General features: G+C 36.0%; 1 protein-coding gene across 36 annotated transcripts in view; it reads left to right on the forward strand.

Annotated features, from left to right (window-relative positions):
• Positions 1-27498, forward strand: part of RIMS2 (regulating synaptic membrane exocytosis 2) — a 612947-nt gene that overhangs the window by 123905 nt on the left and 461544 nt on the right. For 23 of the 36 annotated variants that reach the window (XM_058698768.1, XM_058698770.1, XM_058698807.1 and 20 more), the window contains one exon: positions 13017-13028. The exons of the other annotated variants lie outside the window; for them this stretch is intronic. In XM_058698768.1, the coding sequence (XP_058554751.1) occupies positions 13017-13028 (12 nt within the window). The remainder of the gene's footprint in view (positions 1-13016; positions 13029-27498) is intronic. 36 annotated transcript variants of the gene reach the window in all.

Here is a 27498-nt window from a genome sequence, read left to right on the forward strand (position 1 = left end):
ATGAGATCATGACCTGAGCTGAAATCAAGAGTTGGGGGCGCTTAACTGACTGAGCCACTCAGGCGCTCTTGCTTTTTTTTTTTTTTTTTTAAGATTTTTTTCTAGGTATAGAATTCTGGGTTGACAGTTGTTTTCTTTCAGTATTTTAAAGATGTTCCACTATTTCAAATTAGAAGTGTGATACTATTCTCATTTTTGTTTTTCTGTATGTAATATGTCCTTTTTGTCTGATTGTTTTTAAGATAATTCTTTTTATCACTGCTTATGTGCAACTTAATTATAATGTTTATGTATTTTTATTCATGTTTCTTGTGTTTGGAGCTTTTTTGAGCTTTTTGGATCTCTGAGTTTATAGTTTTCATAGGGTTTTGGAAAATTTTGGCCATTATTTCTTCAAATATTTTTTTGGACTTTTCTTTCTTTTCTTTCAGTAACTCTCATTACCTATACATTAGGCTGCATGACATTGTTCCACAGCTCACTTAAGTTTTTTTCATCAACCCCATTTTTAGCTTTATCTTTGCTTTTCATTTTATGTGTGTTTTATTGGTGTGCTTTTGAGTTTACACTTTTTTTTTTTTTTTTTTTTTGGCAATGTCATGGCTGCTGTTAATACCATTCAATATATTTTTTCATCTTGGACATTGTCTTTATGTCCAGTATTTCAGTTTTGGGCTTTTAAAAATTATCTTCTATTAAAAACAATCTTGTATGATCTATTTAAGTTTTGAACATGTAGAATACATGCTTTGTAATAATTGTTTTGATGTTCTCTTCTGTTAATTTGAACATCTCTGTCAGTTTTTGGGTGGTTTTGATTGATCATTCTCATTATGCTATGCATTTTCCTGATTTTTTATATGCCTGTATCTCATGTTGGGTGCCAAGCACTGTAAATTTTACTTGTTGGGTCGGGATATTTTTGCATTTTCATAACTCTTCTTGAGCTTGGTTCACAGATGCAATTAAGTTACATGGAAACAAGTTAATACTGCATCTTGCTTTTATAAATATTAGGTTGATCTGGAAAAGTGCTCGGTTTAGTACTAATTATTTTCTTCTACTGAGTCAAGGCTTTCCTGAGTACTTTAGCTAATTTTGTATATGCTTATTACATATGAATTAAGAGATTTTCCAATCTTGTTGGTGGACACATCCACTGTTCGCTCTAACTCTTCAGGTGATTTTTTCCCCCTTCCCTGGGTATCTTCTCACATTCATGCTTACTCATCATTACTAAGCTGAATACTTGAAGGGATTGTCTCCAGTTATCTGGGGTTCTCTCTCTGTGCATCTTTTTCTTCTCTGGTAAGTTGGCCACTGAAATGCAGCCATGTTGGTCTCTTCAGATTGTCGGTTTATTTTCTTCTGCTGAGGATGTTTGCCAAGCTGAACTTGAGCTCCTCTGTGCTGCTCTGCTGTCTGGAAAGTCTCTCAACACACTAAAACTGGGGCAATTGTAGAGCTTATTTTGTTTGTTTCCCATATTTTAGCTATCTCTGGACTTCTTTGCCTGATGTCCAGTATCTTGAAAACCATTCTTTTATATATTTTTCTTGTGTTGTATTTTGTTTGCCAGGCAGGTGGAGAAATCTAGTTCTTATTACCCCATTTAGGCCACAAGTAGAAGTCTGTAATGACATCTGACTATAGTTTGCTTGAAATTATATATTCCGGTTTCTAACGTATGGTCACTTTATGCTGAACAAAGTTTTAGTCAAGAAATTAAGTAAAATTAAGTAAAATAAATTGAGTGAAAATTGGAATGCCCCTTGGAAGTCTGTTTTATTGTAGAACTATGAAACTCTGCATGTTGTAGGGGTGCCTGCATGGCTCAGTTGGTTTTAACAAGCAGCCATCTTTGGCCCAGGTCATGAGCTTGCAGTTCGTGGGTTCAAGCCCCGTTTTGGGCTCTGTGGTGACAACTCAGAGCCTGGAGCCTGCTTTGGATTCTGTGTCTCCCTCTCTCTCTGCCCTTCCCCTGCTCACACTCTGTCTCTCTGTCTCTCTCTCTCTCTCTCTCTCTCTAAAAAGTAAATAAACATTAAAAAAAATTTTTTTTAAATCTCTGCATGTTGTGGATTAGCTTGGTGGATGGTTTATGGGAGAGGGAAGGAACCCAAGGCAGTATTCCCTACTTTTCTCATATTTTTTCTTATATCTGAGGGATGTGTTAGGAGAATGAAACGTAAGTAAAAATAATCTAGATTTTAGCTCAAGAAGGATAGCTTTGGGTTTCTTTTATTGGTTTTCTGCATTTTCATTCATAATCTACTTGAGGAAGCATTCCTTTGTATGATATGTATAAAGGTTGTCTATATTCTAAATGAAAAAAGTACTGAGTTCAGTTTTTCTCTTTTCACATTGGATCATCCTATGTATGCTCCGTTGCCTTATGTAATAGAAGGAGGCTTTTGCTCTCAATAGGTACTAAATACACTTTTTGATTTATCATAGCCCCAAAGGATTAAGCTCAGCGAAATTTGCTCAGACTATTTTTATGGAGTAGAATAATGAGAATACAAATATTTCATAGCTTAAAATTTAATTATAAAGCTATTTTAAAATTATTTTAGTAATCTCCTATGAGAACAAGATAAAATAACCTTTTGTTTTAATTTTGAGGCTCTTTCATGTGGAGCCATCCTTAACAATTAATTAACTCTTTTGAGATACATTTATGATTCAGCGAGAATAAACTCAGTGCAGGACATATGGAAATACCAATACAATAAGATTTATGAAATATTGATTTCATTTATTTCCTTTTAAGATGATCCCCCTTAGTAAATTAAAGCTGTATATTTAGTTCAGATTGAAAAATAATGACTTTATAAGGAAGAAATTATTTTGTAATCATAGAATGGTGATTCTAATAAGACGGACAATAAAGGTTATATATAATGAGGATTATTTTAAGCTTCAAAGCATAGCAACATTAATTTTTTTTCTTTCTTTTGCCTTTTGGTGGGAAAAATAGATTACCATGTGCTTAAAAGATAATCTAATTTTGAAAAAGTAAAGAATATACATTTTTTAGGATTGTATTAATTTACAAGTGTAATAGGTGTGATTTTTTTCACTAGAAATTGTATCAGTTTTGAAGCAGAATGAATTATAACTTTAGAATGGTTATAAAAGAAAGTAATCCTGAAGCAAGTCCCCTAAAATATATTGATATACATGCATTCAAGATATCACATGCTAAGAGTGAAATAATATAGACATTTCTACTGCATAACCAAGTCATTAAGTATCACTTACATGCAAAAAAATTTTAATGATTAATTTTTAAATTGTTCACTGAGAGATAAATGGTGATTAGAGTATTTTTGCAATCCTTCAGGTAGTTTTTTATTTTTTAGAAATTTCAAGTCATGGGGTGCCTGGCTGGCTCAGTCAGAAGAACATGTGATTCTTGATCTTGGGGTCATGAATTCGAGCCCCACACTGGGTATAGAGATTACTTAAAATAAATTAAATTAAAAAAAATTAAGTTACTGTGATTACCTGCAAGTCTTTGACTAATGTATTAGTATAATATACAATCAGTTCCCATACACCCAAGGCAAGTGTATGATATATGAGTTTTCTTTTAGACTTCATAGAATTGCTACCTACCAGTATATCAAGAAAAAATTGACATTCTCCCGGAAGAGGATGGCATAAGTTGAGATAATAAAAGAACCAAGTTTTGTTTCTGCCCGGGTGTTGTGTGACTGTGTGACATGTCTTCACTTCACGTCTTAGTGCTTCTGTTTTAAAATCTCTAAAATGAGGGGCGCCTGGGTGGCTCAGTCGGTTAAGCGTCTGACTTCGGCTCAGGTCATGATCTCGCGGTCGGTGAGTTCAAGCCCCGCTTCGGGCTCTGTGCTGACAGCTTAGAGCCTGGAGCCTGTTTCAGATTCTGTGTCTTCCTTTCTCTCTGACCCGCCCCCGTTCGTGCTCTGTCTCTCTCTGTCTCAAAAATAAATAAACATTAAAAAAATTAAAAAAATAAAATAAAAAAAATCTGTAAAATGAAATCATCTGTGATTTCTAAGATCTTTTCTGGGTTTGACATTTTATGATTGTAAAATTAATACTAGGTAACTCATGTAATGCTTGAAGTACTTAAAAGTACATTCATTTAGCCAAATATACTTACTACTTAAATAATTTTAAAAAGGGAATTGAGAAGCTTTCTTTAGTTGTTATACGTTGCTATATCTAGTATACTTTGGTTTCTCTCCCCATCCCACATTTGTATGACATGGGAGCGTTGAGGGCACCACTTAAATTTTAGTAACTGTGTTCATAAGCATTTGAGAAATAGGTAAAACTTATTAGAATAATACAATTCGTAGGACCACCCTTAAGCAAGCTGCCGTATTCGGTAGATCCTGAACTTCAAGCCTCTGAGCTCATTAACCTAGAATATGTGTGAATATTGTTAAAAAATGGTTGTAGAATTTAAGAAAAAGAATTATTTCCCCTCATTGATGTCAACCTCCCTTAATGGTACAGGATAAAATAGGGACTGCGAGAAAAAAATCTAACTTGCAGAATCTTGGGATATTTACACTTCCTCATACATATGAGCATCTGTGGAAGGAGGCAAAACAATGTTGCAAATTGAACGTAAACGAAAACATTTTCACCAAAGTTTACACGAACTCACTCCCTCTTCATATGGCATCTTTATATAGTTTTCATCTGGCTCAGCCCCCATTTCTGTCACCTGTATAGCATGATTCAGTGTGGGTAATATTACCGAGAAGAGCAAGGAAGCTTACAAATACTATTGTAGTTATCTGTTTGGGATTGTTTCTCTTCAGGAGCCTCTGGATGATTCCATAGGCATTTTATACTCTTGAGGTATGTGGCAGTGGGCTTGAAAGTGAGGTCGTGTACCCCTGCTGTGGAAGGAAGGAAGGCTTTCTGGAGAGTAGATGAATGTGAATTACTTAAAGGGCAAAAATTTCCATATGTATTCTTTCTTTTTTTTTTCTTGAAATTGATCCACTGGAGAACATTTCTGTTTTTTGAAATTTTCTTTCCGACTCCCTTTTACAATTGATTGCCCTTATACTCTTCAAAGAAAAGCATGCTTCTTAACCCAATCTAATGTGGATAATGTATTGCCTCAGGATGTGAAAATTTCTGGGGTGCCAAACAAAGTGACAATTCTAGAATGTACTGTCCATGAGGGTAAAGCAGTGAGAGGTTTTGTAAGAAATATAGAAAGGGGCGGCACCATGTTTCATTCAGGCAGCAGACTTCTGGCAAGACTCTGGTACCTCATTTCTCTTTTATAATTTTGATGTGAGATGATTGTCATGGTGACCCGTAGTGGCACATTTATTTGAATTTAAAAATGAAGTCAGACTCTGAGAGAAAGTCAGGTTCGTCTGATAGTTTCTCAACATGGCCTGGTTTTGCCAAATAGGTTATATGGCAGACATTTCCCCTATATTGAATGAGGTAAATCCGCAGCCCCAAGATTTGATAAAAATATTATTGAAGTGTACCTACAATACACAGCATATCTGGAAATGTATCCTTTCCAGCTATTTAAACTTCAAATTTAAATGTTATCTTAAAAATGTGTGAGGAGTACATGGTTTCAGAAATTTATTTTAGAAAAAAGAAAAAAATGTATGCAGACTACTGATATATAGCAGGTGCAGTGTATGCTTGGTTAATGGCATATGTGCGTTTGAAAGCTTTGCTATTTATTTGCTGTCTACTTGCTCCTGACCACTTGGTGGGAAGAATCCTGCTCAGTACCTAGTATCCTCATCAATAGATGAAGTTAGCTCCTTATCCGTAGATAAGATGAGCACTAGGTTAAATAGATTTTACTTAGCTTGTATGGGGAAGAGTAATAATAGCATTTGCCATGAATTCTAATCATAATAGTAGACTTTATGTTAGTTTACTAGATAAGGGAATTTAGGATGTCACCGAAACTGCCACATAGTTAAATAGATACTAGGTAGGGGAGTGCAAAGGACATGTAATGCAGACAATATGTGAGAGGAGGGTTAGACATAGTTATGAATTCCTCTACCCTTTTTTTTTTTTTAATTTTTTTTTTTAACCTTTGTTTATTTTTGAGACAGAGAGAGACAGAGCATGAATGGGGGAGGGTCAGAGAGAGGGAGATACAGAATCTGAAACAGGCTCCAGGCTCCGAGCTGTCAGCACAGAGCCCGACGCGGGGCTCGAACTCACGGACCGCGAGATCATGACCTGAGCCGAAGTTGGACGCTTAACCGACTGAGCCACCCAGGCGCCCCTCCTCTACCCTTTTTAAATGAAATACTCAATAAATCTCACCCAATTCTTTTTCAAACATTCCCCCCAAAATGTTTGACTTCAAACATAGGCACAGAAATAAACGAACTCGTGTCTGAAACAAAAGTGTTGTTTTTTTAAGTTAAAAATAATTCTGATCCATAAAAAGAAAGGCCATAAGGGGACACAAAGAAACTTTTGGAGGTGACAGATATGTCTGTTACCTGGATTGTGGTGATGGTTTCATGGATGTATGCATATGTTTAAAGTCATCAAATTGTATACACTAATATATGTAGTTTTCTAGGTATCTAAATAAATAAATTGATGGCCCATTTGAAAAAAAAAAGGACATAAGATTCTTCTTTTGTAGTCTTGTCTTTTTAACTTCCTTTCAATAAATATATTAGAATACCACTAAGTCTCACTTAGGTCAAAACAGAGTATGTATTTTTCTATCACCGAAACAACCCCAGATCTATTCCTTCTATAAATTTCAGCTTTTTTGAATGATGCCACTATCTGTTGTTCTGTCACCTAGACCAGAAAACCAGGTATACTCTCAGGTTTTTGTCCATTGCTGTTCTTCCCCCCACAAATATTTGGATTTGATTATTTCCTCTCTTATCTACAAGAGTCAATAACTGCTGTCCTTTTTAGGCTTTCGCCTTCTTCACCTGGACTAATGTTAGTCTCCTAAATGGTCTCTCTCCTCCAGTCCAGATTCCTTGCACACATCCCTCCGTCCCTACTGTGATATTTGTAAAATGCTGATCTGATTGTTTTACCTCCTGCTTAATAACTAGTTAATGATGACTCATTGTTTGAATGGAGTTTCTAATGGCATAAAGCGCCCTTTCCCTATGATTCTTACCCTGCCTAACTTGAGACACATGCTTCACTCCATCCTGTATGCCCCAGCCAGACCACACTACTTACATTTCTCTTAAATTATTACTGTTGTTTATCTCTTACGGTTTTGCTTACCCTGCCACTTTAATCTGAAACACAGCTCTGTTTTCCCCTGGACCCTGCTCCTACCCATAAATAACCCCTCCCTACCTGATGAACACGTCTTCCTTTTTTTTCTTTTTCTGGATTTAAGCATCATCTCCCCATGATGCTTTCTTTGGGCAACTCATGCGAGTTAATCACTCACTCTTTTGTGCCTCAGTGGATTCCAAAGACTGCTAATCTAGTACTTTTAACATTTTATGATTAATTGACTGTATTTCTCTATGTCCTCCTGTTTACTGTAGGTTTCCATGTACTTGGCATGTAATAGGTCAATATAAATACTTGTTGAGTGAATGAATGGAAGAAAGAAATCTGGTGTACTCATCATGGGCATGTTATTTTGAGAGAGGTATTGTCTTTTTCTCTTTTTAATTATTTATTTATTTTTTAGAATTTACATCCAAGTTAGTTAGCATATAGTGCAATAATGATTTCAGGAGTAGAATCCGGTGATTCATCCCCTACATATAACACCCAGTGTTCATCCCAGAGAGTGTCCTCCTTAATGCCTCTTACCCACTTAGCCCATCCACCCACCCACAGCCCCTCTAGCAACCCTCAGTTTATTCTAGATATTTAAGAGTCTCTTGGGGCGCCTGGGTGGCGCAGTCGGTTGGGCGTCCGACTTCAGCCAGGTCACGATCTCGCGGTCCGTGAGTTCGAGCCCCACGTCAGGCTCTGGGCTGATGGCTCGGAGCCTGGAGCCTGTTTCCGATTCTGTGTCTCCCTCTCTCTCTGCCCCTCCCCCGTTCATGCTCTGTCTCTCTCTGTCCCAAAAATAAATTAAAAACGTTGAAAAAAAAATTAAAAAAAAAAAAGTCTCTTATGTTTTGTCCCCCTCCCTGTTTTTATATTATTTTTGCTTCCCTTCCCTTATGTTCATCTGTCTTGTATCTTAAATTCCACATATGGGTGAAGTTATATATTTGTCTTTCTCTGACTAATTTTGCTCAGCATAATACCCTCTAGTTCCACCCACGTTGTTGCAAATGGCAAGATTCCATTCTTTTTGATTGCCGAGTAATTCTCCATTGTGTGTGTATAATATACACACACACACATATATGTTTCAGATTAAAGTGGCAGGGGAAGCAAAAACATAAGAGATTAACGGCAGTAATAATTTAAGAGAAATGCAAGTAGTGTGGTCTGGCTGGGGCATACAGAATGGAGTGAAGCATGTGTCTCGAGTTAGGCAGGGTACGAATCATAGGGAAAGGGCGCTTTATGCCAATTAGAAATTCCATTTAAGTTTCATTCTTCTTTATCCATTCATCCGTTGATGGACATTTAGGCTCTTTCCATACTTTGCCTATTGTCGGTAGTGCTGCTGTAAACATCGGGGTGCATGTGCCCCTTCGAAACAGCACACCTGTATCCTTTGGATAAATGCCTAGTAGTGCAATTGCTGGGTCATAGGGTAGTTCTATTTGTAATTTTTTGAGGGACCTCCATACGTTTTCCAGAGTGGCTGCACCAGTCTGCATTCTCACCAGCAGTGCAAAATGGTTCCTCTTTGTCTGCATCCTCGCCAACAGCTGTCATTGCCCGAGTTGTTAATTTTAGCCACTCTGACTGGTGTGAGGTGGTATCTCGTTGTGGTTTTGATTTGTATTTCTCTGACGATGAGTGATGGTGAGCATCTTTTCATGTGTCTGTCGGCCACCTGGATGTCTTCTTTGGAAAAGTGTTCAGAGATAGGCATTGTCTTTTGATCCGGCTCCTTGCTGCAGCTCAGCACTGTGATAATGTGTTTTGAAGATGGCAGTCTAAACCTGTGAATGAATAAATAAAAAGGTAAACTGTATAGGCAGTATGTAATTGTTGCAACTCTTAGAAGAAGGGAGTAGGCTTGACAGAGAAGATGGAGTCATATTGTAGTGGTGCGAGAGGTGGTTTAAGATTGGTTATATAAGGTAGGCAAGAAGAGAGAGACAAGTGATGGTAGTTTAACTATGTAGAGTATACAGCATTGATATAGAGGGGAATCTACCTTTTTGGCAATGGAAGAAAGCAGAAGGGGAAAGACTAAATATTTAAGAGAAGGAGTCTAAGGGGAGCTGACATTAGTTTACTAGGTGACTGGGGAACTAATAATACAAAGTTGTACAAATATACAAAGAACAGTCATTGGCAGATGCAGTTGCCATATTTAGTCACAAATAGTGCTATGACTATCAGGAGGACGTATCAGACAGGAAAGGGAACAACAAAAACAATGATATAAGTGAGAATGAGAAGGTAGATTAACACTTACATTGATCTTCAGGAGAGGCAATGTGGTTGGTTATTAGCAGAAGCGATAAGACAGTTAAGGATGGTCATAGGGAGAGTTGATCATAAGGAAAAATGGTCAGTATAAAATTATTTTAGGGGTGCCTGGCTGGCTCAGTTGGTTAAACTTCTGACTCTTGATTTAAGCTCATGATCTCCCGGTTCGTAAGTTCGGGTTTGTGAGTTCGAGCCCCATGTGTCTGCATTGACAGTGCAGAGCCCGCTTGGGATTCTCTCTCTTTCCCTTTCTCTCTACCCCTCCCCCGCTCACGTGTACACATGCGTGCTCTCTCTCTCCCTCAAAATAAATAAATCAACTTAAAATTTATTTTAGAAAAGAAAACACATTTTTAATAGCTTTTTAAAATAATTTTTAAATATATATGTATTTGTACTCTTAAACTTTTAATAAATGCTTTTGGATGTACTCCAACTCTAGTAATTATGACCTAAAATAATGTAGTTAGCAATGAAATTACAGGAAAGGTACGTAAAGCCAACCGAGGACGCTGGCATTAGAGTGGCAGCGTGGTGTCGTGGCTTCAGCCCAAGTTCTGACGTGAGAAGTTTGAATCCCAGCTTTGTCACTTACTAGCTCTGTGACCTGGTACAAGATGCTTAATCTCTGCCTCCATCTCTCCATTTGTAAATAGAAATAACAAGAGTGCTTATCTCACTAGGCGACTGTGAGGATAAAACGAGTCAATATTTGTGAAGCACTTATTTCGTGTTTTTTTATTCAGTGAGATCATCAGATTTGTGTGCTGGGTTAGTGTATCCCTTATGGTGGACCTAGACCTCTACTTCTTCCTCTTCCTCAGTCCGGTGTTAAGAGCCTTACTTCTCAGTATCTCCTAAATCAGCCCACTTCTCTCCATTTCTCTGACTATGACTGTAGTTCATACTGCTCTCGTATTTGCTTCTTGCCCCAAATATTTCAACATCTTCCTAATTGTTCTCCCAGCTTCTGGACTTGTCCCTTTCCAACAGCGTGCACTTCGTAGCATAGTTGAAGGCTCAGTAAATAGTAGCTAATAATTTTGTGCCTCTCATTTATAAATCATATGATAGGTTTTTTGCTTGTTTTTTATTCCTGTTGAAAGATAATAAAGATACGATGGCAATAATATTTCACATATGTATTATAGCGAAGTTTTTCCTGTGTCTGTTATAGCTAAAATTTAACTTATTTTATCTGTTCAGAGGGATTAACTATTAGCCAATTCATTAGCTATGGCTTCTTCATTTTCTTTCTTTTTTATTTGTGCAATGTGCATTATTTTGTTTAAGTGTTATGCTTCTCAGTTTCAGGCAAATGTTAATATATGTTAATATGTTAATGTGAGGCTTTAGTTCAGACATATCAGTTGTAATCTAGTCATTTTCAAATACTTTTATTCCAAATATGCCAGGCTTGTTTGTGCTTTTGTGCTTTTTGCATTTTGTTGCATAAAATAGTCTCCCTTACCGGTCTTGCTTGACATTCTCTTCTTTATTCTTTAAAGACCTGCTTACATCTCAGAAACTTTCCTCAAAGTCCTGTTATCTCCTCAATCATTGGTGTTTCTATAGTGTTTTGTTGTTTTCTTGCTTTCGTAAGTCTCTCTGTTATGCAATGATTTTTCTTCTCTTGCTACATTTAGTTCTTTGGGAGGAACTGTCTTACTTAATTTACATCTTAGATGTCTTATTACATCTCAGAAATCTAGTGTAGTGCCTGATACATATATAATGAGTGGTCCATAAATGATTTTTGTTGGTCTAAATTATTAGCAATAGAAGTCCTGGACTGTGTATAATAGCTTTTATATGATCTTTAGTTTTAACATTTGTAACAGGTGAAACAGTCAAGAATACAGTAATGTAAAGGATGCAGTCCTGTCTCTTCTATGCAATATCCTATGTTTCATAGTTTAGAATATCAGATATAGAACTACATGCCAGGCACTGGATGGAGAGCTTTTCACATTATTTTATTTCAGAAAACCCTATAAAGTAAATATTAATTCCCTGTTTTGCAGACACAGGCTTAACTTAAGAAAATTGTTATTTAAAAATGTTCTGGAATCTGCGTGGTTCAGTTGGTTAAGCGTCCGACTTCGGCTCAGGTCATGATCTTGTGGTTTGTGAGTTCGAGCCCTGCATCAGGCTCTGTGCTGACAGCTCAGAGCCTGAAGCCTGCTTCAGATTCTGTGTTTCTCTTTCTGTCTTCCCCTCCCCCACTCACACTCTATCTGTCAAAAAATAAACATTAAAAAATTTTTTTAATGTTATTTAAATGTTATTTTACTTATTTTTAAAAAATTTTAAGTTTATTTATTTACTTTGAGACACAGAGCAAGCATGGGAGGGGCAGAGAGGGAAACAGAGAATCCCAAGCAGACTCTGCACTGTCAGTGCAAAGCTTGATGTGGGGATCGAACTCACAAACCATGAGATCATGAGCTGAGCCAAAACCAAGAGTTGGATGCTTAATGGACTGAGCCACCCAGGCACCCCTTTAAATGTTATTTTAAGAAAAGGTGGAATTTTAAGATAGGTCTGTCTGATTGCAAAGTCCTTGCTCTTAGTCACGACTATTATTGCCACTTATCTTTCAGAGAGCAATGATCCCTCAAAATACATGATTTTACTTTGTAATGTATATAGAATTTTTTAAATTTATATAAGTTCTTACAACATATCAGATCATTATCATTACATTATCACCTTGCCAGTTATCATTTTTTTATGTTTTAGTAAAGAGAAATGCAAAAATTTTTAACTTCAGAATATCTAAGTACATTCCCCTTGGCCAAATCATGCATCTCATTGTTTTCTTTTCCACATTTATAGTGGGAATCTATGACCCAAAATTGCCAATTGTAATCAATAACATGTTACCTTTAATGGTTTTTCTAATTAATTTTTTTCCTTGTAGTTAACAAAGCTTGGAAAGCTTCTAAATTAATGGGACATAAATAACTTTTGGAAGCAATATGCATAATTCATATAGAATTTTGTCTACTTTTGATAGTATATGATGAAATTAAAGATAAACAGTGATGCTCTGTTTTATTGTCTTTTTACTTAAAAGCTATTTGCCTTAAGATTTTTCAATTTCTCTCTTTGAGTTAATTGAGTGTTTAATTGGGATTTTATTTGTGGAAAGAACATCCCCATTTTTCTGATGTTTGTATTTTTTATTGCTTTTATACAAATTATTGTGTTTATGTATCTTTATAAATTCAGTATATGGCGTGCTCTTGCTTGAAATATGTGGAAAAAATTTTCCTTTTAAAATGTTTATATTTCACAAAATGCAATTTAGGCTTTCTCAGAATTTTTATTTCACTAACAAACTCTTAAAAACTCTTGCTTGTTTTAAGAATGGAATTAATTATTATTTTTTTTTTGTTTTGTCTTTTCTGTCTTTTCTAACTTGCTTTCGTGGATATTCACACCAGGAGGACAAAGTGGTTAGAGTCTTTTTTCTGTCTAATATTATTTTTTTCTTGTTGCTATTATTGCTAGTTTTAATTTTATAGCTGTATTTAATTTGTATGCTTCTAAGTGTTTTGTTACAGCCATTGTGCATGAAAATTGCTATACATTAATATATTTTTTAAGCATGCTATCTGATTTTACTGAAAAACATATTTCATTATATTATAGATGAAACTTTGATTATTTGATTCTTAAAAAAGCTTGCCTCTTTAGCGTTTGTACCTTTTTAAAGGAGATATCCCAGCATTTTTCATTGTGATAAGAATTCCTTTAACCGTCTTATGTTTCTCTAAACTCATTGTATTGGTCAGAGTTTTTAACAGAAGCTTCTGAGTTAGTATAAAGATTTAATCTTTGTAATAATGAGTCTCAATAGCATCAAACATGGATTTTCTGAAGTACATGTTTATACTTGATTTGAGTATTTAATATATTTTTATTTTTCTTAATAATATGTTTTAGAGATTGGTAAAATGTCTATGTTGTATGCTCATGTTGATTATTAGATATAATTGTAATTAAAAAATTCTCAGATATATAGAATTTGACCACAGGTAAGATTTGAATAATCTGCTAATGTCTGCAGAAGTCTGATTTGGGTTTGGATTTGGATCTGCTCTGGAGATGTTGACTTCCTGCAGAGCACAGATAAAAACTTTCCTTTCTGATTCCTTTGATGAGTCAGACTAAAACTTGAGGTCTTTTCAAGTTTTCCAAATTTAAATTAGCATGAAACCTAAAGAGAAATCCTTTGGCTGATCTCTTCTTTTTTGTGGTTGGAGAATTTTTATTCTTTTTAGTTTTCAGTTACTTGGTTGGGATAACGTAGGTGTTGGCAGATATTGATGTGGGTTCAGAATGAATTCTTAAAAAAATTTTTTTTTAATGTTTATTTATTTTTGACAGCGAGAGAGACACACACAGAGACTGAGTGGGAGAGGGGCAGAGAGAGAGGGAGACACAGAATCTGAAACAGGCTCCAGGCTCTGAGCTGTCAGCACAGAGCCTGACACGGGACTTGAACTCACAGACAGCGAGATCATGACCTGAGCTGAAGTCGGATGCTCAACCGACTGAGCCACCCAGGTGCCCCCAGAATGAATTCTTTGAGCAGAAAAGACACTGTGACTCTGTCACTATCCTTTTTTAATTTTTTTTTAAATACCTATAGGAATTCTACTAAACTTTTGAGGCAGTTTTGAGGACTTAGAGTCAATCACTGTAGACATGTCCCAGACTGGGCACCATATTCGATCCAGGGCAAGCTCCCTAGAGAACCTGCCAGTTTTCTACAAGCCAAGTTTATCAGCTGACCCTCAAGGAGTACAATTCAGGCAATTCAATACCTTTAGAATCTCTAGTGCTACTTTTGTGTTCAGAGTTAACACAAGATACATGATGGTTTGATGATAGTCTGTAGTTTTCATAGTGAATTCTGACATCTATCCCAGAAACGAGACATTTGGTGATAACTTAGCTATGGAAATGACAAGATTTCATAATATAACAGATAGACTAACAGTATGTGAATTTTATGTGCATTAGAACATTTCAAATAGAATTCAACAGGGCTTTTTATGGTACTCTTATGCAGCCCTATTTAATGGAACTTCCACTGATGATGAAAATGTTTTATATCTTTAGCATCCAATGCAGTAGACTCTAGTCACATGTAGCTATTGGACATGCAAAATGTGGCTAGTGCAACCGAGGCATTTAAATTTAAATTTTATTTAATTTTAATTAAATTTAAACAGCTATTTATGGCTAGTGGCTAAACAAACTCCAAGCTTGGGGGCACCTGGGTGGCTTAGTCAGTTAAGTGTCTGACTCTTGATTTCAGCTCAGGTCATGGTCTCATGGTTGTGGGATCGAGCCCTGCTTAAGATTCTTTCTCCCTCTGACCCTCCCCTGCTCATGGTCGCATTCTTTCTCTCTCTCTAAAAAAGAAAGAAAGAGAAAGAAAGAAAGAAAGAAAGAAAGAAAGAAAGAAAGAAAGGGAAAGGAAGAAAGAAAGGAGAAAGAAAGAAGGAGAAAGAGAGAGAGAGAGAGAGAGAAAGAAAGAAAGAAAGAAAGAAAGAAAGAAAGAAAGAAAGAAAGACCAAACTTGGATAGTAAACATTAGGTGACTATTCAGCCTCTAAATCAATGCCCTGTACTATAGGAGCAGTATGATGTATATACTAGCAGTAGAGAGAAAAACTGTACAGAATGCAGGAAGACTACACTTGCCAATGCCAATCTCTTATATAGCCAAGGAAAATAATTGACAAGGGACATCATCCTAAAGGGCAGAACCAGGGAATATGAATGACAACAGTCAAGGGCGAATAGCTGAATCAGGGGCTGCCCAATAGGATAGCCAAAGAAATTAAGGTATGTTTATGTAGGGATTGCTGTGTGCTGTGGACAGTTGACCACTGTATATTTCTTGTTCTTCCCATTTTTGAATGAGAATTTATGTTGCCATCACTCTGTTTTTTCTCCATCATTGTGTATTGAGTGTGTTGGGAACAGACAAGTTGTCTTTCAGTGTGTAGGTCAGTGGTTCACAATAATGCACACTAGACCATGATGGAGAGATTTTCTCTACTTCACGGATCCCACACTCAGAGCTAGATTTTGTAACTAGATGAGACTTTGGGATTTTCTCCCTTGGGGAAGGAGTGAATGTGTTATGTGTTTTATACATACATACATGCATAGGTATGTATATACATACACATACACAGACACATGCACACACACACAAACACACACACAGACTTTTTTTTTTTTTTTTTTAATTTTTTTTTTCCAACATTTTTTATTTATTTTTGGGACAGAGAGAGACAGAGCATGAACGGGGGAGGGGCAGAGAGAGAGGGAGACACAGAATCGGAAACAGGCTCCAGGCTCTGAGCCATCAGCCCAGAGCCTGACGCGGGGCTCGAACTCACGGACCGCGAGATCGTGACCTGGCTGAAGTCGGACGCTTAACCGACTGCGCCACCCAGGCGCCCAACACACACACAGACTTTTGATTAATTGAAAGAGCACACTGTTCTAGAACCTGTTCAATGGCTATCTTAACAGACATTTTCAACTTCTTTCTCTCTTTCAATCCCCAATGGAAGGACTTGAAAAATATAAAATTTTTTAGTCCTTGCAACTGGGAATGACTGTGGCAGTTCTAGCAAATGAAATGTAAGAAAATTTATGAGGGCTTCTAGAAAGTCATGATAAAAAAAAATAAATAAAGTGTAGTTGGCACTACCTTTTAATGCAAAAGTGTTATCTTGAGCTTTACCAGCCCTTGGTGAAGGTGAGCCAAGAGTATCGGAATCATTAGGCATGCCATCGTTGAGCTGCTGGTTTAATCATATCAGACACCTTTCTTCAATGTGAGAAAAATATCCGCCCTCAATGAGTTCCTGTCACTAGTAGTCAGATTTTCTGTTGCTTATAGACAAAAACATTCCTAGTGGAAACATTACTGGAGATGTAACGTGCAGCAGGGAAACCCTACAAACATCCCGAGTTTTCTTCAGAAATATCAGACTAGAATAAAGAAATACATGTTGATCATCGCCCAGATACTCATCTATCTGCCTTTGCCTCTGTAATTGTTTGAAGAATTAGGATCACTTAACACCTCAGGTTGCAAACAGTAAATTAATATGAATGTGTTGGTCTGAGAGATTGAATATTTGCTTGAGTATGAATTTATCCTCTTTCACATAGACTCAAAGAAAAAGGATTGATTGTATATATTTTTAATATACTTTGGATGTTTCTTTGAGTTTTGTGTGAAACAAATAAGGAACCTGAATTTCTGTAGTAAATTATTTGCCCATAGGTTAAAGCATATCTCTGTTTATCTTGCAATGAATACTGACCTATTCATGTCTAGTGAAAGCATAATGAAATTATAGCTTTGGGAACAAAGTGATGCTCATTTCACTGTCTAGAGATAGTATTATCTGTTTATATAAAGACCACTGTAATGAGGATCTTAAATTATTCCTCTATCTCTTTTTATAATAGTGATTGAATCTCTTAGGATACTAGTATCTCTTGAGACCCTGGAAAATAAAATTTTCACTCATTAGTGATGGACTGTTGACCTTTACTGTAAAAAGTAATGTTACTAATGGTTATTGTTATTGGAGTGAAGGGTGTGGACAGATGATACATGACTTGTATTTCTCCCATTTCAGGAACAGGAAGATTATCTGTTGGGTTGCAGCCGTAGCTATGATATTCAGGGCAAAGTGCTTTGTTTTCATTGAAATGCGATGCTTTTTCTGATGGAAGCACATTATTCAGGCTTCCATACCCTATATGTCTATCTAACTGCTCATTGTAATTCTCATTTGGAGTTGCAATTCAGCAAAAAGGTATTTTTCAAGTTACTGTATATTTGAATGTTCCATTTCATCTGGGCAATAGCTGTGCCAAGTTGCATTCCAGCAAATACTGTCTTAACGTGATAAATTAATTTGCGTTTGCATTTCTACTTAAAAATAGAAAAGCATGTATACAATATTAATAAAATTGTTCTAGAAATGGGGTATAAGAGCTCTCCTAGGGCCAACTCTTATAATAAAATCACAACTTTCAATACTACTCATACCATCCTACCTCTTAGTACAAGCCTGACAGAGACCAGAATTTGTACATTTTCAGCAAGAGTACTATACAAACATCCAGAGTTTTTTGTTAGTGATATAGAAGTATTTTGAACCATATTGTTTAGCAACATACCATTCAACAAAAATGTGGAAAAAATGCATTTAGAAGACAGGAGGAGGGCGGGGAGATTGGGGAAGTAGGTGATAGAGGATTAAGAGGTTCAGACTTCCACTTACAAAGTAAATAAGTCACAGAGATGAAAAGTACAGCATAGGGAATATAATCAGTGATATCGTAATAACATTGGGTGGTGATAGATGGTAACTATGCTGGTTGTGGTGGGCACTGAGTAATTTATAGAATTGTTAAATCAATGTGTTGTACACCCGAAACTAATATAACACTGTATGCTAATTGTACTTCAGTAAAAAACAAACACACAAAACAGGAAGTTTTGAGTAAATCAAAAGACAGATAGGGATTGCTGAATATTTGCCTGGATATTTTATATATATTCTAAATTTAGAGAAAAATTTATAATTTTAAAAATCGTGCATCTGAGCAGTTGCATAGTTTTTGTAAATGGGCAAGTGAACTTTGAAAATCTGCTTTAGGTCTCTTATGAAAAGGGATTAAAACTCACACTGTGGAAATTCTGTGACATGACACATGTGTGAAATAAAATATACTAGAGGGAAGTGATAAAGAATATATATGACAAGTGAAAATACTAATAACTAAATGTTGAAGTTTTTAGAGGTTGATGTTACTAATAAGAACTGATTTCAAGTGACTCTTAGCTTGGCTACAATAGAGATCAGAGGAAGTTGGAGAGACCATGATGTATATTTACAGTTGCAGCGTAGCTACCTTCTTGAGAGCAGGGACAGATCATACATTGTGATTATGTATTTTGCTACTTCTTCACCTTTTAGGCAACTTTTACTTTGATCAAATTATTCCACTCAGGTATTCCATTCCATTGAATCTACGATTGAAACGAGACCTGTTTGTTTATCCTCTATGAGATTCCCATAACCATGAAATGCCATAGATGAATGTTTATGAGCTCCTGAAATAGGAGACAGTGTCATTGGCTACATGCAGTGAAGGATTTGAGAGTTGAGAGTTAAAACTGAGAAATTTAGTGGTTGAATAAAGAGGATAAAAAAGAATAGTATATGATGACAACTAGATTTTTGCATTGAATGAAGATATTTGTGCGGAAGCCAACATATGGAAGATAGAGGACATATTTGGGGCAGGAAAGGAAGGCACTGATTGTAGTTATGGGGATACGGAGTTTGAAGAGCTTTTAGGAAACCAAGAAAGAGGTGTTTATTAATAATAACAACAGCTAACTGTATTAAACAATCATTCTGTATGAAGAGCACTGTAATAAACTTTTCAACGTGTATTATTTCATTCCTCATGACAACTTCTATTTGACAGTGAGTGGTGGGAGGCCTCATAGGGGCTGAGGTGAGATGCAACATGAAATGATTAAGAACAAAAACTCTATTTTCAGAATGCCCTGGTTTAAAGCCAGGCTCTATCAGTTTACTACTTATTATTATTTGGGCCAGTTACTTCACTACTGGAAGCCTCACTTTCCTCATCTCTAAAATGGAGGTAACATTCTTTTTTTTATTGTTGTTGTAATATTCTTTTTTATGGCTGAGTAATGGTAAATTGAATATATATACCACATCTTTATCCATTCATCAGTTGATGGACACTTGGGTTGTTTCCACAATTTTGCTATTGTAGATGGTGCTGCTATAAACATCGGATGCATGATCCCTTTGAATTAGTATTTTTGTATTCTTTGGGTGAATACCCAGTAGTGTGATTGCTGGATCATAGGGTAGTTCTGTTTTTAACTTTTTAAGGAATCTCCCTACTGGTCCCTACAGTGGCTGCACCAGTTTGCATTCCTACCAACAGTGCAAGAGGCTTCCTCTTTCTCCACATCCTTGCCAACACCTGTTGTTTCTTGTGTTGTTGATTTTAGCCATTCCGACAGGTGTGAGATGATATCTCATTGTAGTTTTGATTTGCATTTCCTGGATGGCAAATGATGTTGAGCATCTTTTCATGTATCTGTCAGCCGTCTGCGTGCCTTCTTTGGAAAAATGTCTTCTGTTCATTTTTTAATTGGATTATTTGTTTTTTAGGTGTTGAGTTTGATAAGTTCCTTATAGATTTTGGATACTAACCCTTTACTGGATATGTCATTTGCAAATATCTTCTTCCATTCTGTAGGTTGCCTTTTAGTTTTTTTAATTGGTTGCTTCGCTGTGTAGACGTTTTTTATTTTGATGAAGTCCCAACAGGTTATTTTTGCTTTTGTTTCCCTTTCTTCAGGAAACAAATTTAGAAAGATGTTGCTATGCCTGATGTCAAAGGGGATAGTGCCTGTGTTCTCTAGGATTTTTATGGTTTCAGGTCTCACATTTAGGTCTTTCATCCATTTTGAATTTATTTTTGTATATGGGGCAAGAAAGTGGTCTAGTTTCATTCTTTTGCATGTTGCTGTCCAGTTTCCCCATCACCATTTGTTGAAGAGACTGTTTTTTGTCCACTGCATATTCTTTCTGGTGCTGTTAAAGGTTAATTGACCATATAGCTGTGGCTTCATTTCTGGTTTTTCTATTCTGTTTCATTGATCTATGTGTCTGTTTTTGGGCTAGCACCATACTGTTTTGATCACTACAGCTTTGTAATATAACTTGAAGTCTGGAATTGTGATGCCTCCAGCTTTGCTTTTTTTTTTTTTTTTTTTTCTTCTTCTTTTCAAGGTTGTTTGGCTATTCGGGGCAATGACATGGATGGAGCTAGAGAGTATTATGCATAGTGACATAAGTAGTCAGAGAAAGACAGATACTATATGATTTCACTCATATGTGGAATCTAAGAAGCCAAACAAGCAAAAGGAAAAAAGAGAGAGGCAAACCAAGAAACAGACACTTACCTGTAGAGAACAAACTGATGGTTGGCAGAGGGGAGGTGGGTGGGGAAATGGGTTAAAGAGATGATGGGGATTAAGGAGTGCACTTGTGATGAGCACTGGGTGATGTATGTAAGTGTTGAATCACTATAGTGTGCACTGAAACTAATATAACACTGTATGCTAACTGGAATTTAGGTGTAAACTTAAAAAAAAGAAAAAATGGAGATAATAAATAAGTGTACAAGAACAGTGCCTAACCTATAGGGTTGTTTTATTTGATTACTGATTCCTTCCCCAGGACTCTGAGTATCCTCTTTCCTAAGTGCCAAAAACGAAAGCAAAAGCCACCATCCTGCTTTAAAAATAAACAAAATCATTTATCATATTTTAACATAAAAGATAAAAGAGAACAGTATATGGTATTGGTTTTGTGATTGTCCTGCGATAGTCATTGGGTCCAGTGATGATCTAACTGTCCTAGATGTATTCTTCTCCTGTTGAGTCTGCTTCGTCTCTCCAAGGCCTTGGTTTAATTTATCTCACTAGGACAAAACCAGGAGAAGACTTTTTATGGGCCAGTTCTTTCTCGTACGGAGCTGCTTGTGAGTCGTCACCTCTGGGAGAATATGCTCATTTCTTATATTCATGATCCCTCCATTTTCTTCTTCTTTACAGCAGTCTCTGCTCTCAATGCCCATCCCACGCAAAAGGCCCTTTGAGTTCCCTTAACTCTTCCTCTAGTCCCATCTTGTCCTCTGATTCCTATGTCTCTCCATAGTATAGTTCTTTGTCACTGCTGTGCTGCAGTATATGCAAATGTTTAACTTGTTTTAAAGAACATTATTATGTATTTGGATCAGTAACATAGGAACATGGTACAGAATTCAAAAGATACAAAAGCATATATAGCAAAACTAAGTTTCTTTCCCATCCCTGGCCCTCAGTCTCCCAGTTTCCCAGTCCCCCAAATCTCTTCCCTACAGGCAGCCAGTTAGCATTTTCTTTTATATATTCTGAGATCTATTATATAGACATACAGTTTTTACATAAATATTCTGCACCTTAATTTTATCTCTTACTTCTATATCTTGGAGATGTTTCCATATTGATACATATAGAATTATCACATTTATCTTAACGAATTCATTATCATTTTGTATGGATATGCTACAGTCTATTTAATCAGATTATATGTAATCTTTTACTATTATAAACCTATTTTTTTAACATATGTCACATTTGTAATGTGCATTGCATTGCATATGTGCAAATATTACCGTAGGATAAATTCCTTGAGATGGTATTGCAGAACATTTCAAATTTTGATCAGTATGCCAAATTGCCTGCTCTGAATGTTGCATTAATTTATATTTCGACTGACAGTAGGCGAGGGTGCTGGTTCTCACATCCTTGATAATACAGGGTGTCCATCTTTTTTATCTTTACCAAGCTCATTGTTAGTTTATTTTGCATTTTTCTTACTGTGAGTGATATTGACATCTTTTTATATTTAGAAGCCATTTATGTTTCCTTTTCATTCTACTGTCTGTTCATGCTTTCATCGAAGACGAAAGCTCTGTATTGCGTTTAGGTTCTGAAATCATCAAAAGTACTTTTATTAATGTGTATTCATATTGAAGCAAGATGCTTTGTTAGACACTAGAAGTTTCAGTATGTTTTAAAGTATAGAGCTAGGGAGCAAAAAGGCTAGAAAAGGAAAAAACAAACTTGAAAGGTCCTCTCCTTTTTACGAAATTTTATGATAATTTTGTTGGATTTTCCACATGACCATTCAGAAACAGCTTATATACAGCAAGTTCACTGCGAAGTGATGCATGTCTTAAATGACAAGCAAGGGCAATTTACATGCTATCACTGTTGGCCATGCTATGTTTTCAGACTTAACGCATTTATTTTCAAATTGTTGTTTAAATGTTTCTAAAACTTAGAGCTCATGCAGATATAGTGAAGAGATTTATATTTTTAAAGATAAAGACAGGTTCTGCAGTACATCTGAAAGAGCTGTTTACTTCTTTGATACTGTGTCAGAAAACATAGGGAGGATGAAACCCATGATGGAAGTAGGGGATAGGAAATCCCATTTGAATCGACACATTTGGTTTATTTTATGTTTGAGAGGGTGGGCGCAGGCGGGCGAGGGTCAGAGAGAGAGGGAGACAGAGATTCTGAAGCAGGCTCTGTGCCGTCAGCACAAAGCCCGATGTGGGGCTCGGACTCACAAACGGTGAAATCATGACCTGAGCCCAAGTTGGACGCTCAACTGAGCCACCCGGGTGCCCCAACACATTTGGTTTTAAGCTAATGAGTTCAAATGATAAATCTTTGTAACTTATGCAGTGTTACTAAAAGTCCAAATGACCACTTTCCCTTTAATCAAAATTCTGTTCCTTTAGTAAAGGGAGACTTTAGTTCTGATTTCATATTTTTTATCATGTAAGGGCTTACATTTTTCTTATTCTGTACTATTCTTTGCTCATTTGTATTCTTTTTTTTTTTTATATGAGTACTCTATATGCTAAAGAATGTAATTCCTTATAATGTATGCTATAAATACCCCAGGTGTTTTTCTTTTTGTTTACTTGTATGTAAAAATGTTTAATTGCCTTGTTGTCAAATCTGTCAGTCTTTTTAGCATTGGATTTTATATCATGTGTAGTAAAACCTTTGCTCCAAGATTCCAAAAACAAATTCTACCATACTCTGTCATGGCCTTTTTTTTTTTTTTTTTTTTCTCTTTTAGGCAAGAGAAGGGGGGGGGGGTATCCTTTTTTTTTTTTTTTTTTTTTTAATATTTAGCACTAGCTTATTCAGAAGTTATTTTGGTGTTGGTTATATGGTTTGGATCCAACTTTATTTCCTATTGTTATCCATTTGTCACAGTGCTATTTATTGAATAATCCATTTTTTACACAGGAATTTGCACAGCCACATTTTCCATACATGCAATTCCCATATGCGTTATGGTTCATTTCTGGTGTCTGCACATTGATTTTTAATTCTTGAGCCAGTACCAAGTACTACATAGTTTAGTGGCTGTACCTTTTCAATATAGTTACTAGTATATCGTACCAGTGGTCAGAGGAATATTGGGGAGGGTGTCCGTAGGGGTGGGGAAAGGAACATGTTGTCTGTAGAGAACAGTAAAAACAAAACAAAACACACAACTCACTAAAAGTTGGCCTAATTATTATTATCTCCGTAGGCAGGCAATTCTAAACCATTTGCTAATAAAATACTCCTCCCCTCTGGGGCAGATTACATCAAATCCCTCCCTCCCCGCCCCGTGCAGCTAGTTTCCTTCCATTGCTCTTCTTTCCTTTTCACAGATTTCCTGGTCATTTTCCTTTTTTCACAAAAAATCTGAAGTGTAACTTTCAATAAAATACACAGGACTTAAGTCTAGTTTTACGGTTTTGAAAAATGTGTGTTTCCCACGTAACAACTGTCACCCTCATCTCTACTGTCCCCATCATCCTAGGAAGTTCACTTGTGACCTTTCTGTGTTACTTCTTCACCTCCCTTTTCCAAAAGGCAATCACCTGTCTGACTTCTCTTAGTTTTGCCTGTTCTTGAACTTCATACAAGTAGAATCATATGGTGTTCCGGTCTTCCTTCTCTGAATTCAAAGCCTGTGAAATTAATCCATATTGTTGCCATGATGTCAGTAGTTTGTTCCTTTCATTCCTACTACTTTGTTGTGTGAATGTACCATGCTTTGTTTATCCATCGTCCTGTTGCAGGATGTCTGGAAAGTTTCCATTTTTTTGGGGGGGGGCTACAAAAAATCAAGATGCTGTAAATATTGTTCCAGGTCTTTTGTGGGCGTATGCTTTTATCTGTCTTTGATAAATACTGAAGAGCAGAGTTGCTGGGACAAAAAGTGAGGCATACTCCGAACGGTTTTCCAGAGTTCATCACGTGCAATTTTACACCTCCATCAGCAATATATGAAAATTCTGGTTACTCCACAACCTGACCAGCATTTGGTGTGAGTGTGAAGTCGTTTGGTTTTTATTTTTATTTCCCTAACGTCTAATGATGTTAAGCGTCGTTAGTGTTTATTGGCCGTTCATATTACTTCTCTTGTGAAATGTCTGCTTGAATCTTTTGCCCACTTTAAAATTGCATCTTTATCTTTTTATTATTGATTTGTAGGCATTCTGTCTATATTCGAGATATAAGAATCAGGTATATGTATGTATTTTCTCACTCTTTGGCTCACCTTTTCATTTCTTACTGGTGTGTTTTGGGGAACAAAAAAATTTAATTTTGGTGAACTCCAATTTATGAGCTTTTTTCTTTCATGGCTAGTGCTTTGCGTATTCTAGGGTATCCTTGCCTGCCCCGAGGTTGCAAGGCATTCTCTTGGTTATACTTGCTTGCTTAGTTTTCCTTCTATATGATAGAATCAATTTGTTTAGTCCTAAGAAAATCATATAGATATTTTTTACTTAGTCATTTAATTATGGATCAGTTTGGAAGAATTGTCATCTTTATGATATGAAGTCATCATATTCAAAATTAGAATATGGTTTTTGATTTATTAATTTTCCTTTATATCTCTCAGTAGTATTTATATTAATTTTGCATGCTTCTCAGTAAGTTTATTTTAAAATTATAAATGAATATTTTATTTTTCACTTATTTTTACATAGGAATATATGGTTTTGCCACCTTTCTGAATTATATTACTTCTCAGAGTTTTCCATTGTTTCTCTTGAGTTTCAACAGGATGAAACCATATGACCTGAAAATAATAGTGTAATCTATTCTCTCCTTTTTGATTTCTCTTGTTTAATTGCATTAGTCAGAACCCTCAGAACAACATGAAATAAAAATTTATTCACTTATATAATTAGTCTACATAACTTGTCCTTTTGTTGTATTTTAAAATTTACTCTATAATTGTATGATTACTTTCAAGTTCTTCCTGCCCCCACCACTCCTGTGCAAACATGTTTTCCATTTCTGTTGCAGATTTAACTCAGTTTTGTTCAGAGGTTTCTTGACATACTGACTTCATACTTCATGGTCTTTATATAGGATATAAATATAAAATATAAATATATGTATATATATAATTTTGGATTTGATTTGGTAGTATGTTGTTGAGGATTTCTCCATCTGTGTTCATGAAGGATAATGGTCTATACTTTTTTGTTCTTTGTTCTTTTCTGGTTTCGATTTTAAGGTTATACTGACCTCATAAAATGAATTTTATTCCTTTTCCATTCTTTCTGAAAGTTTGTTTTATTTCTTCTTTAAAGATATGATGGGATTCACCTTTGAGGCCAGGAGACTCTGGAGTCCTCTGTGGGAATTTCTAAAATTATGTGCTCAATTTTTAAAAGGTGTATAGAACCATTCAGATGATTTCTTATTGTGTATTTTATTTCGGTAAGTTTTGTTTTTGAGGGAGTTTGTTTTATCTGAGTTTTTGAATGTATTGCCATAAAGCTGTTCATCATATCCACTTAATGTTGGTATGATCTGTAGAGGTGACCCCTCTTTCATGCTCGATATTGAGAATCTGTGTTTTCTCTTTCTGTGTCTCTATAATCAGTCTTGGTGTAGGGGTGAATCAGTTTTTGCATTTTGTCTTTTTGTTTTGCTTTGTTTACATTTTGTTCAGTTTTTTTTTCTTCTTATATTCATTCTTCCCTTCTTCTATTTACTTTGGGTTTATATTTTTTGCTTTGCTAGTATCTTTTTTTTTTTAATTTTTAATGTTTATTTTATCTTTGAGAGAGAGGGAGTTGGGGAGAGACAGAGCACGAGCAGGGGAGGGGCAGAAAGAGAGGGAGACACAGAATCTGAAGCAGGCTTAGGCTCTGATCTGTTAGCACAGAGCCCGGCGTTGGGGCTTGAACTCACGAATCATGAGATCATGACCTGAGCTGAAGTCAGATGCTTAACCATCTGAACCACCCAGGCGCCTCTCCTTTGCTAGTGTCTTAAAGTAGGAGCATACCTTATTAATTTTATACTGTTCTTCTTTTCTAACACAAGCCTTTAAAACTGTAAATTTCTCATTAAGAACTGCTTTAGCTGCATCACATAAATTTTGATAGGTGTGCTTATATTTTATCATCAGGTTAAACCATTTAAAAATCTCTTGGGGCGCCTGGTGGCTCAGTTGGTTAAGCGGCCGACTTCGGCTCAGGTCAGGATCTCGTGGTCCATGGGTTCGAGCCCCGCATCGGGCTCTGTGCTGACAGCTCAGAGCCTGGAGCCTGTTTCAGATTCTGTGTCTCCCTCTCTCTGACCCTCCCCTGTTCATGCTCTGTCTCTCCCTGTCTCAAAAATAAATAAAATGTTAAAAAAAATTTAAAAAATTAAAAAAATTAAAAAAAATAAAAATCTTCTCTTGTTTGAAAACATGTTGCTTTACTTACAAGTATTTGGATTTTTTTTTTTTTTTAAAAGATACCTATTCATTTCCAACCTAATGCCATTGCAGTTAGAGAACGTATTGTGTTCTCGAGATGTTATTCCTTTGGAATTTGTTGGGATGCATGTGATCTTTCTTGGTGAATGATCCATGCACACTAGAGAGTGATGTTCAATATATTGTGTCATACATATCTGTTAGATCAGATTGGTTAATGGCATGGTTCAAAACTTGTAAATTCTGACTGGTGTTTTGTGAAATAAGTTACTGAGGGAGAGTTGTTAAAAGTATCTTAACTGTGGATTTATTTACTTTTCTCTTTAATACTTTCCATTTTGCATCATCTTTATTTGAAAGCTGTATTACTGGGTCACTCACATTCAAGATTGTGAATGTGAATATTATGTTTGGATTGACATTTTATTATCACAAAGTACTTCTCTTTTTATGTGGTAGCACTCAA

The sequence above is a fragment of the Neofelis nebulosa genome, chromosome 14 (genome assembly GCF_028018385.1).
Source record: "Neofelis nebulosa isolate mNeoNeb1 chromosome 14, mNeoNeb1.pri, whole genome shotgun sequence".
NCBI classification, from domain to species: Eukaryota; Metazoa; Chordata; class Mammalia; order Carnivora; family Felidae; genus Neofelis; species Neofelis nebulosa.